The 16,898-nt window shown below is 48.4% G+C and overlaps 1 protein-coding gene across 4 annotated transcripts in view; it reads left to right on the top strand.

Moving 5' to 3' along the window:
• dnaaf9 (dynein axonemal assembly factor 9) overlaps positions 1 to 16,898 on the top strand; it is a 28,111-nt gene that overhangs the window by 5,548 nt on the left and 5,665 nt on the right. The window contains exons 10-35 of one of the 4 annotated variants that reach the window (XM_030355838.1): positions 6 to 141; positions 526 to 607; positions 847 to 883; positions 2,090 to 2,174; positions 2,404 to 2,480; positions 2,583 to 2,627; positions 2,723 to 2,768; positions 2,856 to 2,967; positions 3,473 to 3,543; positions 3,931 to 3,978; positions 4,211 to 4,301; positions 4,685 to 4,788; positions 5,003 to 5,146; positions 5,657 to 5,742; positions 5,951 to 6,052; positions 6,261 to 6,378; positions 7,022 to 7,098; positions 7,237 to 7,371; positions 7,641 to 7,766; positions 12,074 to 12,111; positions 12,516 to 12,651; positions 13,304 to 13,390; positions 13,895 to 14,001; positions 14,481 to 14,555; positions 15,652 to 15,818; positions 16,258 to 16,323. In XM_030355838.1, the coding sequence (XP_030211698.1) occupies positions 6 to 141; positions 526 to 607; positions 847 to 883; positions 2,090 to 2,174; positions 2,404 to 2,480; positions 2,583 to 2,627; positions 2,723 to 2,768; positions 2,856 to 2,967; positions 3,473 to 3,543; positions 3,931 to 3,978; positions 4,211 to 4,301; positions 4,685 to 4,788; positions 5,003 to 5,146; positions 5,657 to 5,742; positions 5,951 to 6,052; positions 6,261 to 6,378; positions 7,022 to 7,098; positions 7,237 to 7,371; positions 7,641 to 7,766; positions 12,074 to 12,111; positions 12,516 to 12,651; positions 13,304 to 13,390; positions 13,895 to 14,001; positions 14,481 to 14,555; positions 15,652 to 15,818; positions 16,258 to 16,323 (2,398 nt within the window). Of the gene's footprint in view, positions 1 to 5; positions 142 to 525; positions 608 to 846; positions 884 to 2,089; positions 2,175 to 2,403; positions 2,481 to 2,582; positions 2,628 to 2,722; positions 2,769 to 2,855; positions 2,968 to 3,472; positions 3,544 to 3,930; positions 3,979 to 4,207; positions 4,302 to 4,684; positions 4,789 to 5,002; positions 5,147 to 5,656; positions 5,743 to 5,950; positions 6,053 to 6,260; positions 6,379 to 7,021; positions 7,099 to 7,236; positions 7,372 to 7,640; positions 7,767 to 12,073; positions 12,112 to 12,515; positions 12,652 to 13,303; positions 13,391 to 13,894; positions 14,002 to 14,480; positions 15,819 to 16,257; positions 16,324 to 16,898 lie in introns of those variants that run through there. The other 3 variants (XM_030355837.1, XR_003976703.1, XR_003976702.1) reach the window with 3 other exon arrangements.

The following is a 16,898-nucleotide window of genomic DNA, read 5'->3' as shown; positions in this document are numbered from 1 at the left end:
TGCAGTAAGGCCAGACAGCCCTTCATGCTGTTTGGAAGCCATTCCTCCAAGGAGGAGCTGGAGAGCTACTCCTTCAACTTCCCCTCCGAGAGCCACGTGGTCCGCAGCACCGGCACCCACGGCGGCCCCGCCACACACATGGTGGGAGCTCCACACACACACACACACACACACACACACACACACACACACACACACACACACACACACACACACACACACACACACACACACACACACACACACACACACACACACACACACACACACAGTGTCAGAGCCCTGGAAGGTATTTATCCATAAACATACCCATAAAGCTCAACAAGCCCACACACATCAACCCATGGTAGGAACGGAGCGCAGCCCAAGCCCACACAAATCACACAATCGCACAAATCTACACACACCCACATCCCTGAGCACACACAAAACCACGGCAACACACAGCTCCGCACCACACACAAAGTGAGAGTACACCGTGTTGCTGCGTTTCACCCTGTGAACCCAACCATCTGTTCCCTGTAGGTTCTGCAGTGTGTGGCCCCCAAGGGCCCCCTGGCCTGCGCTCGCACCTACTTCTTCGGGACCACGCACAGCCCTTACCTTGGTAAGAACACGCTCCCAAGTGATTTACAGTACAGCCATGTATACATAGGCCTTATATAGGCCTGTGTATACAATCCCATACTCCTACTACCAGATCCCTACCTCCAACACCTCAATCTATGACACGAACATCACAGTATCTGCCCTGACGAGAAATGTAATGTGTTTAGTTTATTGTTTAATAATTCATTCATTCGTTCGTTTAACACACTGTGTATTAATACTTGGTTTCCTTCGTAGGGAAAACAAATGGCGGACAGCATAAAACAGATCACCTGTAAGTGTTCCGGGTGTTCATAATGCATGAGAACCTGTCTCAGACAAAGTGAAGTGTTCATGATGATACATGAGAACCTGTCTCAGACAAAGTGAAGTGTTCATGATGATACATGAGAACCTGTCGCAGACATAGTGAAGTGTTCATAATGCATGAGAACCTGTCTCAGACATAGTGAAGTGTGTTCATGATACATGAGAACCTGTCTTAGACAAAGTGAAGTGTTCATGATGATACATGAGAATCTGTCACAGACATAGTGAAGTGTTCATAATGCATGAGAACCTGTCTCAGACATAGTGAAGTGATCATGATACATGAGAACCTGTCGCAGACATAGTGAAGTGTTCATAATGAATGAGAACCTGTCTCAGACATAGTGAAGTGTTCATAATGCATGAGAACTAGGGATGTCCGATATTGGCTTTTTTGCCGATATCCGATATGCGATATTGTCCAACTCTCAATTTTCGATTCCGATATCAGCCGATACCGATGTCGATATTTGGGTTATTTTTCCTCAAACCTAATTTAGGTAACATTACATATCTCCTGTTGTGGAATTAACACAACATGCTTAATGTTATTGTGATGCCCACTGGATGCATTCTTGAATGCAACAAGGCTTTCCAAATGTTAACATTGTCTGTGCAAAATAAGAAAAATACTTCAACTTAATTTAAGGGAAAAGTGCCATGTTTATTTTTATTTTTTTAATGGTCTCAGACAACAGTTTGGATTACACTCTCCCTGAGATAATCTTGACAATGCCCACAACAAATAGGGCAAACTTGACTTCACAAATGATAAAACATTGTACCTGAACAACTATGTGCAACATAGCAGTATGTTTCTTTAACTTTCTTTAACTAAAACTCAATAACCTTAATTGAATAAATGCACAAATATGAGTCAATTACAATGTGCACTGTACTGCACAATTTTGAAAACATTTATTTGAGCTATAAAAAAAAAAAAAAAAATCGGTTTTAAGGCAAAAAAAATCCGATACCGATATTGACAGATATTACATTTTTATGCTAATATCGGGCCGATAATATCGGTGGGCCGATAATATCGGACATCTCTAATGAGAACCTGTCTCAGACACAGTGAAGTGTGTTCATGATACATGAGAACCTGTCTCAGACATATTGAAGTGATCATGGTGACAGTAGTTTCATGGTCCATGTGTGTGTGTTGCAGGCTCCTGTCCCAGATCTACTCTGCCGTCGTGCAGGCCGTCCTGGCAGGCATCAAGTGCTTCTCGTGTTCGTCCAGCTCATCCAAGGTACTGCTTCTCAAGGGTGCAGCTCAGTAGAGGATAGAGGAAGCATGCTGGGTTCTCCTCCTGAACGAATCACAGATGAAAAGCCTGATTACTCTTGACCCTGACTCTTGCTTCCTTTCATTTAAGTCAAGAGCAGAGCTTTACACCAGACGGCTTCTTTTATAATCTGTCAAGAGGAATGTATAATCAACGATTGCCTTGCTCACAGCTCAGTGTGCTTTCTCTTCAGGCTAAAGACGTAGCGGAGCAAACCTTTCTTCTGGCTCTGGAGTCCTTGAACTTATGTCAGTATCGCAGCGCACTCAGGTACTTAATACTACAGACTTTCCACACACAATCCAGTCTCATTATTTATATATTCCTTACTTTACTTAACGCTAAGCGTTTCTTGGCCTCACCACTCCACAGGTCCAAGAGTGAGTTCACCATTCAGGCTGTGAATAACGAGGGAAGGTAGGTGCTGCTGGTTTAAGGTTATTACCCGCTGTAGAGTCTTTGCTCTAGTCTTCACCAGACACTAACCACTGATCTGCCTCTGTATGTCCCAGGGTCGTCCCCCTCAGCGACGAAGGGAGCAGATACATGGTGAAAACTGTGAGTAACGCAAGAGACGCCTGGAACCCCAACCTATTTCTCACAAACTGTCCGTGGCATCACCTGTCTCTTGTTGGTACCCTGCAGGCCTCCATGACTGTAGCGGACATCCCAGACCTCCAGCGGGGCGGAGGGGACCTGGGATCTGTAGTCTTCTCCGAGTGCTTCTTGGAGTCCAGCATCAACATTCAGCAGAAAGGTGCGGACAGCCCAGAGCTTTATCCACCTATGATATACCAAACAACAGGTCTCCCATCACCAATACACATCGAACCTGTTACACACCAGTGAGCCCGCGGGTTCAGGTGGAATTCGAACACTGTGTGATTTAAAGAAATCTGCGTGTTATCTCCGTGGTAACGACCCACGCCAACTTTATACTTTTTAATTACCGTTGTTGTGTAACTGAGTGTTGTATTTAGTGATGTTGGGTGTAAAATCCACCACAAACCATATAATATTAGCGTTATACTAAGGGTCCGGGAGGCCTAACCCTCACTCGGATGCAGACATTAGAAAAATAGCTGATATGATAAATGGCCAGGAAGCCTTATTGATAATATAAGGGCAATTCATTGAGTCTTTAAGGGGCATGTGTTGGTTTAAGGTGTGACCTGTGAAGACCTTTTTAAGGGGCCGTGGTGGCTAGGAAGTTCCTTCCCCAGATAAACACGGTGCTGTGTGATGTGTTGTTTCTCCTGTAGATGGCGGTGTTTCTCCTGACTGCTGCTACACCGTCCTCACCACAACGGTCCCTCGCTACGCCTGCTGGCAGGTGCGTAGCGTTACAAACCAGCCACGCTCTACGTGCTGCAAGCTGCTGTTCCCTAGCGTCAGATGGCACTAGGCCACTCACAGCAAATGACAACGGCTTTTGCTTCGTCAAAACATGTAGTGAATAATAACATTGTCAAAACGTCACTTGAATTATACGCGGCACATGAAAGTGTCATCGCAGAGTGAGGAATGACGGGGGTATAACTTGGATTGAGAAATTATTAAATATGAAACAGCGAGCGTGGATTTCCCTTTGTCTATGTACTCTAAAGAATGAACCTATAGGCGACAGTTTGTGGGTAACACTACATGGTATCTGTGGTATACATGGTATATAATGCTGAATATTATTTACTCTTTAATCCCTGCGGTGGTTTTCTTTCAGGTTGAGGGGGACGTGAAGCAGTCAGAGCAAGCCCAGCTCCTGGTTAAAGTGAGTTTAGGATCTGAAACCTTGGGGGTCCCCAGATAACCTTGGAGGGTCCCTTCAAATCTTGTTCATATTCATACATCGTTAACCTTTAAAGTGCACATTGTGCATTCCTCCACCACCTTCATGCTTCCACCATAACCAATGTAGAGAGACGTAAGGTTAAACGCTAAGCTGAGCTTAATGAGGTGTGATTGTGAGTGTGATGTTCTGAATGGTGTCCTCTCTCCAGCAGAAGGAAGAGGACACCTGCCTGGGCAGAGCTCTGACGGGGGCGGACGGAGCCTACGTCTGCTCCTCCAGCCTGCTCTCCACCCCCGAGGAGGGTACGCTCCAACACCACCGCCACCACCGCCCGAGGACATTTAGTACAGCACACACTACTACACACTAGGACTTAATCACTACACACACTACTACACACTAGACCCAACACACCCTACTACACAGTAGGACTTATCACAACACACACTCCTACACACTAGACACAACACACACTAGTACACACTAGCATTTATACCAACACACACACTACTACAGACTAGGATTTATCACAACACACACTACTACTCACTAGGACTTTATCACAACACACACTACTACTCACTAGGACTTAAACACAAACACTCACAACTACATATTGTTTATATCGTCGATTGAAGCAGCGTTTTTTCTACGGAAACGTGAATGTCTTTGCGTGTACTTGTAGGAAAGATCAGCTTCTTCTCGGAGGGACTGCTGTTTGTCCATCCCCAATACGGAGCCACCACTCTGTCCACACAACACATCAGCAGCATCAGCTTCTTCCATGAGGTAGGACCACCGCTCTGTCCATCACATCAGCTTCTCTCATGAAGTAGGACCACCACTCTGTCCATCACATCAGCTTCTCTCATGAGGTAGGACCACCGCTCTGTCCAAAAGAACTAGTGAACCACCGGTAGAAGGGGTCTGTGTGTATGACCGAAGGTTTAAGTGCGTGATCTGCGTGTCGACTCAATGTCTTCGTCTGTGTCTTGTGTTGCAGGACTCTGAAGCGGTGGCCTCTCTGTTCGTGGAGTACGACAACACCCTGTTGGATCACCTCCCCTTCCCGCTCCAGAGCCCAGACCAATGCCTCCTCTTCGCCCTCCAGCCCAGGTCCAAGAGCCACAAGGCCTTCTTCTCAAAGGTAGGACCTGCTCCTCTCGGGTCACCAGCCACCTGGCCCTCTCCGGGCCTGTGGTCTTCTCTGTTGGCAGCACGGGGTAGAAGTGAAGAGAGCACTGCTTCGACCAACGTGATGAACACGGCGGAACTCAATCACACATTTAGTTGAAGCACCGAGAAGCCTCCCGTCTAAGAATGGTTAATGGACTGCATTTATATAGCTCTTTTATCCAAACCCCTTTACAATATTACCAGAAATTCACCCAACCATGCAGACATTCACACACCGCCGGCAGAGTCAACCATACAAGGCGACAGCCAGCTCGTCAGGAGCAGTCAGGGCGAGGTGCCTTGCTCAGGGACACCTCGACACTCAAGGCGGAGCCCGGGGATCGAACTAGCAACCTTGCAGTTACCAGCCAACCCGCTCTACCCCCTGAGCTACTGCCTACCGGCTAGGCCCTGCAGTGGGTTCCTAGCCGGGTCTGGGCCTGGTGTCCAGGCTCTTCACCGGTCCTCCTCTCCCTTCCAGGTGCTCTCCGTGTGGAAGAGCTCAGATTCAGCTCTCCGTCTGCAGCTGGTGGACAAAGATGAGCTGAGCTGGGACCAGAGGACCATGTAAGGAAACAATCGTCTCTCCTGGCCGCCTGACTTCCTCCTCACACCTGTTAGAATACACTGTCTCACCCCTACCTGCTCCTTAATAAACGCTCTCTGTGTTCACTGTCTAACCCCTTCCTGCTCCTTAATGACCTGTATCTGATAAATAAATAAGATCTTCCGCTAAATGACTAAATGGTACTGAGTAGCGCTCCACTCCTTCCAGGCACAACAGACTGCAGAAGCTTCATGAGAGCCACGAGCCCCCAGTGGCCAAGAGAAGAGGCAGCATGAAGACCTCCTACTCCCACCTGCCTGAGCAGGACATGTACGTGCACATGCTCACACACTCGTACACAAACGATCACACTCACTCACTCACACACAAAACGATCACACTTACCCTGTCAATCACTCACACACACACCCTCACACACGCACAATCGCATTTTACTCACTCATTCACTCTCTTACTCACTTACAAAACACGCATGCATTTTAAATCGTATTTAAAGTCAGTGTGTTTTGTCCACCAGGTTCCTTCAACACTTTTCTCTGAGCAGCGTGGGCCAGGAGCCCATCCTGAACGACCACCTGGGGGCACTGTTCCCCTCCGCAGACCTAAGGACCCCCCTCACCAAGCCCCCAGACAAGGTGAGAGGACGGCCAGCTGACACAGACAGAGAGACTCTGAACCTCGGCTCCCCCTTAGGTTCTGGACCTTTCCTTTAACCAGAGAACGGTTCCCCTCCAGGTTCTGTCCTACTGGACTTTCCCTCCCACTAAAGAACGGTTCCCCTCCAGGTTCTGTCCTACTGGACATTCCCTCCCACTAGAGAACGGTTCCCCTCCAGGTTCTGTCCTACTGGACTTTCCTTTTCACTAGAGCTTCTCTTTCATTTTAGTTTCTGTTTCAAAAATGGAACTACACGATAGGACACATACTACTACACTCTTGGACTTAATCACAACACACTGCTACACACTAGGAAATCAACACAACAAACACTACTATAAACTAGGACTTAAACACAACACACACTTCTACACACAAGGACCTTAACACAACACACACTACCACACAATCGACACAACACACACTACTACACACAAGGACCATAACACAACACACACTACCACACACTCGACACAACACACACGACTACACACAAGGACTTAAACAGAACGCACACTACTACACACTCGGACTTGAACACACCACACACAGCAGTTTGTGCAGGCTCGGTTGTGTTGTGCTCTCTGCTGATTGGCTGCGGCCCGGTTCCCCTGTGGTCAGGTGGTCGTCACCGTGGTCAGCGGTCTGCCGGGGAGCTGGAAGAACAGCCTGGCCCAGCTCACCAAGGAGGGAGGAAGGTGAGAGGGCTCACCCCGATACTTCACAATGTTATTATTTATACTGCTCCAAGTAGCGCAGCACACATAGAAACATGAATCACTATTCATGTTGTTGTCATTGTAAGTATCTCATTACCTCTGGGTCTCCACCTGTAGTTGGGTGGTGTACCAGCCCGACTCTGACAGCAGCGATGGATTCTCCGCCTCTCACCTCCAACACTTCCTGTCCAACTTCCTGGACAACCAGCGGGCCGTGGTGCCCAAGTCCCGCCTACTGCTGCTCACCCCAGGGTAAGACGACTGACAGTGGAACCCACTCCTAACAAAGTACCTGCTGTAGGCAACTGCTTATGAAGCCCTGAGCTGCCTTAAATCAACTCATTATGAAGCCATGAGCTGCCTTAAATCTATTACTTATAAAGCCCTGAGCAGGTTTAAATAAATTAAATATGAAGCACTGAACCGGTTTAAATCAATGACTTATGCCAACTCATTTAGTTGCATCCCTTCTGGTGTAATGGACCCATGAGATGCTGATCCCCATCGTCTCTTGGCTGCAGGTACACTGATGTTCTGGAGGTGATCCAGGCCATCCTCTCGCACCCTGACCCACTGGTCCAGGCCTGCTTCTCCATCGGGGCCGTCACGGCTTGTGTGGAGCCCCTCTCCTCCTGCATGGAGCACAGGTAACCTAATAACTCCGGTCTGGTATCAGGTCTGACCCCCCCATCATGCTACCTCTAGTCACTAACTCCTATGTGGATCACGGGTATCAGATCTGACCCTCATGGTGCTACCTCCAGTAACTAACTCTTGTATGGATCACAGTGTATCAGGTCTGACCCTCATCGGTTCACCTCCAGTAACTAACTCCTGTTTGGATCACAGGTTACCAGATCGTACCCTCGATGCTGCTACCGCTAGTAACTAACTCCTGTTTGGATCACAGGTTACCAGATCGTACTCTCGATGCTGCTACCGCTAGTAACTAACTCCTGTTTGGATCACAGGTTACCGGATCGTACCCTCGATGCTGCTACCGCTAGTAACTAACTCTTGTATGGATCACAGGTTATCAGACCCTCATAGTTTTGGCTGCAAGGTCTCTATCGTGGTGCATTGATGCCACCAGTAGCGGTGAGGTAATGTCCCCCTGCACCCTGTTTGGTTCCCCCTTCTTGAGGCGCAGGGGGTGGGACTCTAGCTATATCTAGTCATAACGTACCCAGATACCGTAGTGCCAAGCTCCCTGTCAGCAAACCAAACAGGGCTGTACGGTCTGCAGGCTGCAGCGTCCCCCGTGTGTGTCCCGGCGGTGAATGATTGAAGAGCTGGCTGCGGCCGGGCCATACGAGACTCTATAGGCTTTCAGAGCTTCCCCTAACACAGAGGCTGAGCCCTGCAGCTAATCTAACACTGCTGTTGTTGCAGCAGGCATCACAGGACACTAGCCAAGCCTCTCTGAGCTGTATCCAAACACACGGCCTCGCCCTCCACTCAGCGGGAGGCAGCCGGCCAACAGCCCTAGTCGGTGTACATTTAAAATCCTGCGTTTGGTGGAGCACAGCTCAGAAGTAGCTGGTGGAACTGCAGTGAGGACCAGGTCCTTCTGTGAGGCGCTGGGGTCCTGTTGGGACAGATGGTAGCACTAGATGGTTCTGCTGCAGTACCAGGACAAGATGAATGTAGTACTACTACACGAGTACTACTACAGGCAGTAACATGACGTCGTACTATATGAGTACTACTATATTCTTACTACTACAGGCAGTAACATGATGTAGTACTATATGAGTACTACTATATTCTTACTACTACAGGCAGTAACATGATGTAGTACTATATGAGTACTACTATATTCTTACTACTACAGGCAGTAACATGCTGTAGTAATATATGAGTACTACAAGCAGTAACATAATGTAGTACTCTATAAGTACTACTACAGGCAGCAACATGATGTAGTACTATATAATGACTAAAGCATGCAGTAACATGATGTAGTAATATATAAGTACTACAGGCAGTAACATGATATAATACTATATAATGACTAAAGCATGCAGTAACTTGATGTAGTAATATATGAGTACTACAGGCAGCAACATGATATGTAATACTATATAAGTACTAAAGCAGGCAGTAACATGATGTAGTAATATATGAGTACTACAGGCAGTAACATGATGTAATACTATAAGTACTAAAGCAGGCAGTAACTTGATGTAGTAATATACGAGTACTACAGGCAGTAACATGATGTAATACTATATAAGTACTAAAGCAGGCAGTAACATGATGTAGTAATATATAAGTACTACAGGCAGTAACATGATGTAATACTATATAAGTACTAAAGCATGCAGTAACTTGATGTAGTGCTATATAAGTACTAAAGCAGGCAGTAACATGATGTAATACTATATAAGTACTAAAGCAGGCAGTAACATGATGTAGTAATATATAAGTACTACAGGCAGTAACATGATGTAGTAATATATAAGTACTACAGGCAGTAACATGATGTAATACTATATAAGTACTAAAGCATGCAGTAACTTGATGTAGTGCTATATAAGTACTAAAGCAGGCAGTAACATGATGTAATACTATATAAGTACTAAAGCATGCAGTAACTTGATGTAGTGCTATATAAGTACTAAAGCAGGCAGTAATGATGTAATACTATATAAGTACTAAAGCATGCAGTAATTTGATGTAGTGCTATATAAGTACTAAAGCAGGCAGTAACATGATGTAATACTATATAAGTACTAAAGCATGCAGTAACTTGATGTAGTGCTATATAAGTACTAAAGCAGGCAGTAACATGATGTAATACTATATAAGTACTAAAGCATGCAGTAATTTGATGTAGTGCTATATAAGTACTAAAGCAGGCAGTAACACGATGTAGTGCTATGTGTTACTGTTAGCATTATCTAGGAGCGTGTTAGCAGTTACCTCATGGGGTATTTCGGGTGGGGTGTTGCCAAGCTGAAGCTCCAGTCTCCGGGGTGAGGTTTGTTCTCCGGTGCTGCTCACATTATGGGATGTCCCTGGATGTTTCCCTGGGATGGAGAAGGGCATTAGTGGCCCAAGTTAGCAACATGGTTAGAGCTGACTCCCCCATATCGGGCTCCTCCGACAAGCCTTCTGTCACCGTCTGCTGCCATCGCCCCCACTGATGGCCTGCCTGTGTGATTGTGTGACTGTGTGTGTTCTTGTGCGTGTGCTTGCAGGTTTGTATGTGTGTCAACGACATGCAGTGTCTGTGTGCGTGTGTGGATAAGTCTGTATCATTGCAAGCTTGTGTGTGCTAGTGTGTGTGTACGTTTGCATGTGTGTGTTGGAATGTTTTTGCATGTGTGTGTTCGAATATGTGTGTGCATGTTTGTCTATGCGTGCGTGTTTGTATATGTGGTTGCCTCTGTGGGCCTGTGTGTGTCTGTATGTGTGCATACGTGTGTGTGTGCATGCCTGTGTGTTTGTGTGCCTGCCGGTGCGTGTGCGTGCGTGTGTGTGTGTGTGTGTGTGTGTGTGTGTGTGTGTGTGTGTGTGTGTGTGTGTGTGCGTGTGTGCCTTCAGAGCAGTGCTAAGTGGGTGTGTTTAGCCCTTGCGTCACCCCCCAGAGCAGAATCCTCTAATCCCAGAAAGACACCAGGGAGCTGGGCAGCCTGTGCCTCCACAAGGCTCCTCCGTCACTCCTCCTCCGTCTCCAGTGATGGAGGTAGACTCTGTTACATCGGGACAGGCTAGGACAACGCCCCTCACGTCGTCTGGACCCACAAGGCTTCAGTTCAGAGAGAGACGACCCCATGATGAACTGTTCAGATGATAGTCTAGGGCCTAGTGTTTGACCTCCAATCCAAATGCTCACTGTCTAACCCCTACCTGCTCTTTTATGACCTGTATCTGAATCACTGTCTAACCCCTACCTGCTCTTTGATGACCTGTATCTGAATCACTGTCTAACCCCTACCTGCTCTTTGATGACCTGTATCTGAATCACTGTCTAACCCCTACCTGCTCCTTCATGACGTGTATCTGAGTCACTCTCTAACCCCTACGCGCTCCTAATGTGTATCTCCGCTAAATGCCCGTGGATGATGGCGTGTTTACATGATTAACCGCTCAGTGTAATTACAGAAGGCGTGTTTCTGGTCAGGCCCTCCCCCTTCCTGGTTCCTCTGCCTCAGGGAGATAATCCCCCCCCCCCTGCCTGCAAAGAACCATAACCGAGTTATCCTGTTATCACCACCCCCCGTCTGAAACACGCTTACTGTGAGCGTGGACGGCACAGCCTCCCAGCATGTAATGCATAGGGCCCTCACACCAAACCCACAGAGACATGTCTCTAGCGGCTCCCAGCTCCTGTCAGACACGGTCAGCTGTGTTGTATACAGCGGCCCTCTCAACGCCGGGCCCCGGGGCCATCCGATCCGACCACGCCGCTCAAATGTCACACGCGAATACGGGAGCAAACCCACCGGCTGGCAGCATGTTGGATGATGTCTACATTAGCCTCGCTTGGCTCGGATCCCTGTTCTTCTTACTGTCGGGCTGCAGTAGCTCAAGAGGTAGAGAGGGTTGACTGTTTTCCGGAAGGTTGCTAGTTCGATCCCCGGCTCCTCCTAGCGCCTCCTTGCTGAGCCAGAGGCTTCACCCTAACTGCCCTGTCTGTATAAACTATAGGAAAGAATCCTGACCATTACTCCCGCAGAGACTCGACTTCCTTTCCTTCCCTTTTCACTATCACTGAGACATCCCACATTCGTTTAGTCTGGTGGGGCGGTCCGTGTATACCAAGGAATTACAATTTCCGATTTAAATTGAACTAATGGGATACCAGCCATTGCCTGTGTTTTTGTATTAGTGGGTCAACGTTTCAGAAATGAGTGTGAACACTGTGTAGCATGCTAATAGCGTCCCATGCTCCTAGCGTCCCAGTCCTGATGCTGATGTGCTCCTGCTCTCCTCTCCTCTCCTCCAGGTTCACCTTCCCCAAGCTGGTGGAGCAGTGCAGCCAAGGTGAGTCCAGACAACCAGACAACCAAAGCATACGATCAGACAACCAAAGCCGTCGTAGACAGCCCCCGCTAGTCGTAGAACAATAGGCCAGCAGAAAGAGACAGCAACGTTGGTAGTATGGAATTATTCTGGTTACAGAAAAGACGACGTTGACCAAAAAGCAGTACTTTGTCCAGAGCGCCTTGCAATTTTTGCCACAACCAAAGACGACACGACCCATTGATTTCCCCCCTCAATTCGCCACCATTAAATATGGTGATTGGTGGTGGTGATGATAATGCAATGTCTTTCAACATCGTGCAGTCCTATATCCTACACGACGACATGAAGTCCAGCCCAACGCCGCTGCTGCTAACCCTCTTCTGTCCGTCTGTCCACCTCTGTCCGTCTGTCTGTGGGACCAGGGGTGGTGAGTGCGGTGGTGTTCACGGGCCCGAGCTCCGAGGTGAAGCATCCGTCCAGTCAGTACCTGCACCAGCTGCTGCGGGCCGCCAACCCCAGCGCTGCCTTCATCCAGGCCGAGGGCGGAGCCGTCACCAGGTGGGAGCTCACACCACCTCCATCATCGTCCTCGTCACCTCGTCACCATTTCCTCATTATCATCTTCATCATCGACGTCGTTATATCTGTCTTGTAGCCTCACCATGTTAATGGAGCCGGTTATAAGTCTGATTCTGTTTCTAGAGTGTACATTCAGTCACACCTTCTCTGCCGTTTGGATACTGAGAGTTGAAACCATCAAAAGGCAGGAGCTGTTAGTGATTCACTGACCGGCCGACAGCATGGGCAGACCGGTCTTAATATAGCAGTTCTTTGTTGCAGAATAACATGATCTACTTTGTCAAAATCCTCAGATCAAAGAGGGATTGATCAAAAGAGTCCGACACTCACTCTTTGTTGCAACGGTTTGAGTACCCAACGATTAAGTGTGTTTGGTAATGAGCGTGAGGTCATACCTACCAAGCATAATAAAGAGTGGTCTTAACCGAACACACCAGAGCAAGGTCATCACCGAACACACCTGTAAGGTCATTCCCAAACAGACTAGTGAGGGCATCTCCAAACACACATGACCATCACGCTAGAACAATGTCATTATCAACACACCAGAGCTATGTCATTACCAACACACTAAACCGATGTCTTCAACCAACCCCCTAATGTGTGTTGTAATGTGTTGTGTGTTGATCAGGAACGAGGACGTCAAGCTCATCCTTTCCGACAGCAGCTTCAACCAGTCCCAGATGCTGAGGGCCCGATACCTGCTGTACCCTGGCTGGTGAGACCTTAACCAACCCCTAGCCCTCCTGTTCCCTAACCCCACCCCTCCTGTTCCCTAACCCCACCCCTCCTGCTCCCTAACCCCAGCCCTCCTGCTCCCTGGCTGCTAAGGCCCGTTCTAAGCCACTGCTGTAAAAACACAGCAGGCCTCTTGCCATGTGACCAGAGCAGAGCAGCAGGATAACAGGGTCTTGATCCCTTCCAGGGCTCTGACACTTAACATCTGACACTTAGGGTTACGTGGCTGTTGGCTCAGAGGGAATACCGGGGACAACGTATACAGTGGACATATTTAACATCAACGCGAAGCAGTCTGGGTGAACTCAAGCTCTGCCGCAGCATGGGCACTGCGTGGGAGCTGCATGGGGTTGAACTGTGTTTGTGTGTGTGTGTGTGTGTGTGTGTGTGTGTGTGTGTGTGTGTGTGTGTGTGTGTGTGTGTGTGTGTGTGTGTGTGTGTGTGTGTGTGTGTGTGTGTGTGTGTGTGTGTGCGTGTGTTCCAGGTGTAAGGGCCGCTACGACACGGGCCTGGGGGGTCTGGTTCTCACCCAGCAACGCCTGCTGTTCCATCGGCCCTTGGAGAGGCCCCTGTTCACCCAACGCTGCAACGGTGAGACACACACACACACACACACACACACACACACACACACACACACACACACACACACACACACACACACACACACACACACACACACACACACACACGTGACAGTGACAGTGACAGTGATATGAGCTGGCAGGGTGTGATAAATGTTTGCCATGTTCAGCTCCGAATATGGCGGCGGCCATGTTGCAGTAGTTTTAAGTTGTTGGTGGGAATTCGATGAACTCGCAGAAGGAGGGGACCTCTTCCACCCCATACCTTCTGCCCTCTACCCCAATACCCCATGCCCTCTACCCTAATACCCCCTGCCCTCTACCCTAATACCCCCTGCCCTCTACTCATATACCCCCTAACGCAGGGTCCTCTATCCTAACTCCCCCCTAGTCGTACCCCTGACCCTGACACAGCCGTATAACATTGGTAACCAAAGCGTTCATCTTACCCATCATGCCCCTGTGTTGTGTGTTGTCCGCCTGCAGCGCTGAAGTCATCCCTGACAGGAAACCCCTTCAGAGGAAACCTGTACCACGTCTGGGGGAAGGTCCGCTTCGCTGGTAGGGCCGTCGTCCCCGTCTATAGTCTCCCTGTCTCCCTTCACTTCATGAGCTATGAAACGCCTGAAAAACCCGAACCCTTTCTTGTCACGAACGTCTTGCTAATTGGCTGCCAACCAGTGTGGCCAGATTGGGCTGGAAATCTGTCCCAACCTGGCAACCCTGGATGCAGTGCGCTGCAGCCAGGGTTGCCAGATTGGGCTGAAAATCTGGCCCAATCTGGCAACACTGCTGCCAACAGCCACCTCTCTTGTTTTTTACTTGACACACACCTAATTGCACTATGCTACTATGAAGATATGTTTGTGAAGATAGGTCAACACGTTCCATACAAAGTGTTTATGATTCACGTTCAGGGGGATTTTGGTCAGTTTCGCCAGATTGGGCGGGAAATCTGGCCTAATCTGGCATCACTGACTATGATGGTTATCAAACGCATCTTAACAACAATAAGACTCCTTATTACAGCTGTTTATCGTGTTTTGAGAGACCCTAAACGTGTGATTTCTCTCCGTGGTAAGTACGTTAAGAGACGCTGGGACGCTGCACCACGGTAGGACTCTGCTCTCGCTCTGGTGTCGTCGTGTTTAGACCTCTAGCTCCTCACACCGTTCTCCTAGCTCCTGCTAGCGCTCTCACTTCCTGTCCCACGCAGGAAGTGATGGCGACTAGGTCCCTGTAGAAGCCATGCATGGAGAGCGAGAGAGCGAGAGGCGCGGCCCTGCTGCTGAATGGAGAGAGCGTGGAGCGCTGAATGAACATGCACACAGTGCTGTGTTTTCTCTTGATTTGACTTTTTTTTCCCAGCCATGGTCGACCCAGTTCTCCATCCAGCCACCTGTTGTTGTTTATCTAGGGCATTAGCCTTACCGTATTCCCCCCAGTGTTTACGTTCTGCCTGCTTGGATTTCACGCGTCTGAAATAAAAGTGTGCGTCGCACGTCGTGGTGTGTTTAGCCAGGGCTGTAGTGGAGCCGAGGGATGGATGGTATGGATGTCTGGGCATTAGCACCGTCTTCTCCAGCATGCTTCCCCCCCACCCTCCAAGGAGGGGATGAACCCTGCGTAACCCCCGGTTCTGACCCAAACCCCCCAGACTCTGAGAGGAGGATGGAGGTGAGCTACAACGCTCTGAGCGGGGCTCTGACCGTCACTCCCGACCGGGACCCCACCCAGGGGACCGCCGGCTGCTTCCTCCTGTTCCACGGCGTGGGGCTGACCCCCGACGGACTCAAGGACTGGCTCCGGCTCTGTGCCAAGCAGGTAGGTCATGACATCTGCTCGCCTGCCGATCCAAGGGGCCCTCATGTCCCTCATGTTGCCCCTCATGAGGACATTTTTTGATAAAGTACGACAGAAACTGGACTTCTCTTTTGTTTTTCGTTTATTTTCTTGTTCACATGACACTGAATCGTATTTCACCAAGTCAAACAATTGCCATGGTAAATATATAAAGTACTTATTTATATATATGCAGTATAAACACGTTTCCACCAGGGGTCAAGTGGGTGGGCTCATTGAGCCTTTTCAAAATAGACCCGTGACGTATTATGGATGGATTAGCGGACCAATCGGTACAGTCCACTGGATAGGATGGGCGGTTCCTCTCTCCATCGTACACTCCCACTTGTATATGGCCCTTTGAGAACTGCCCAGTGGCAGTCCTGGTTGACAGTCAGATGCTGCTCCTCTGTGTTCCCAGAAGGAGATGAAGAAGGTGAAGAGGACCAGGAACAGCATCTCGCCGCAGGAGATCAAGAGCATCCATGTGAGGAGAAGCTGGCTGTCGCTAACAATTGTCAACACAGGTTCCGTTTAGCGTAGAGCTAAATACATTTATTAGCATGTATTCAATTAGGTTCACAAGTAGAAGTATTCTTTTTTTCCCTGCTTGATAGTTGGGGTTCAATTTAGGGTTGAGCTTGTAATACTATTATCGGCACCAAGTAATGTTTGGAATAGAGGGTTTGGCTTAAGCCAGATTCCTCTTGGACGTGTCCGTGTTTCCGAGTGGGTTCGCTTCGGTCCATGTGACGTAATGTCCTCATCAGCCAAGCCCATGAGGTTGGCAAACATCGTTATGGTGCATTACTGTCACCAACTGGAGCGGAGGGTAGATCGGGAAGCACACAAGTGTGGATCGCCGGAGTGAAGCGGACCCTTCAGAGTCAGAATAAGAATCAGAACTACTTTTATTTTTAGTACAATTCTTAGGCTTGCTTCCTCAACAGACAAATAGCAGCAACTATGCAAGATAAAGTAAATAATTAATGTGATGAGGATCACGTAATAAATAATAATAATAAAATAAGTAATAATTAATAATCCATTGTAGTAGAGCTT

The sequence above is a fragment of the Gadus morhua genome, chromosome 5 (genome assembly GCF_902167405.1).
Source record: "Gadus morhua chromosome 5, gadMor3.0, whole genome shotgun sequence".
In the NCBI taxonomy this organism is placed as follows: domain Eukaryota; kingdom Metazoa; phylum Chordata; class Actinopteri; order Gadiformes; family Gadidae; genus Gadus; species Gadus morhua.
The sequence above is the reverse complement of the archived record's forward strand: the minus strand, read 5'-3'. Positions and strand labels throughout refer to the sequence as shown.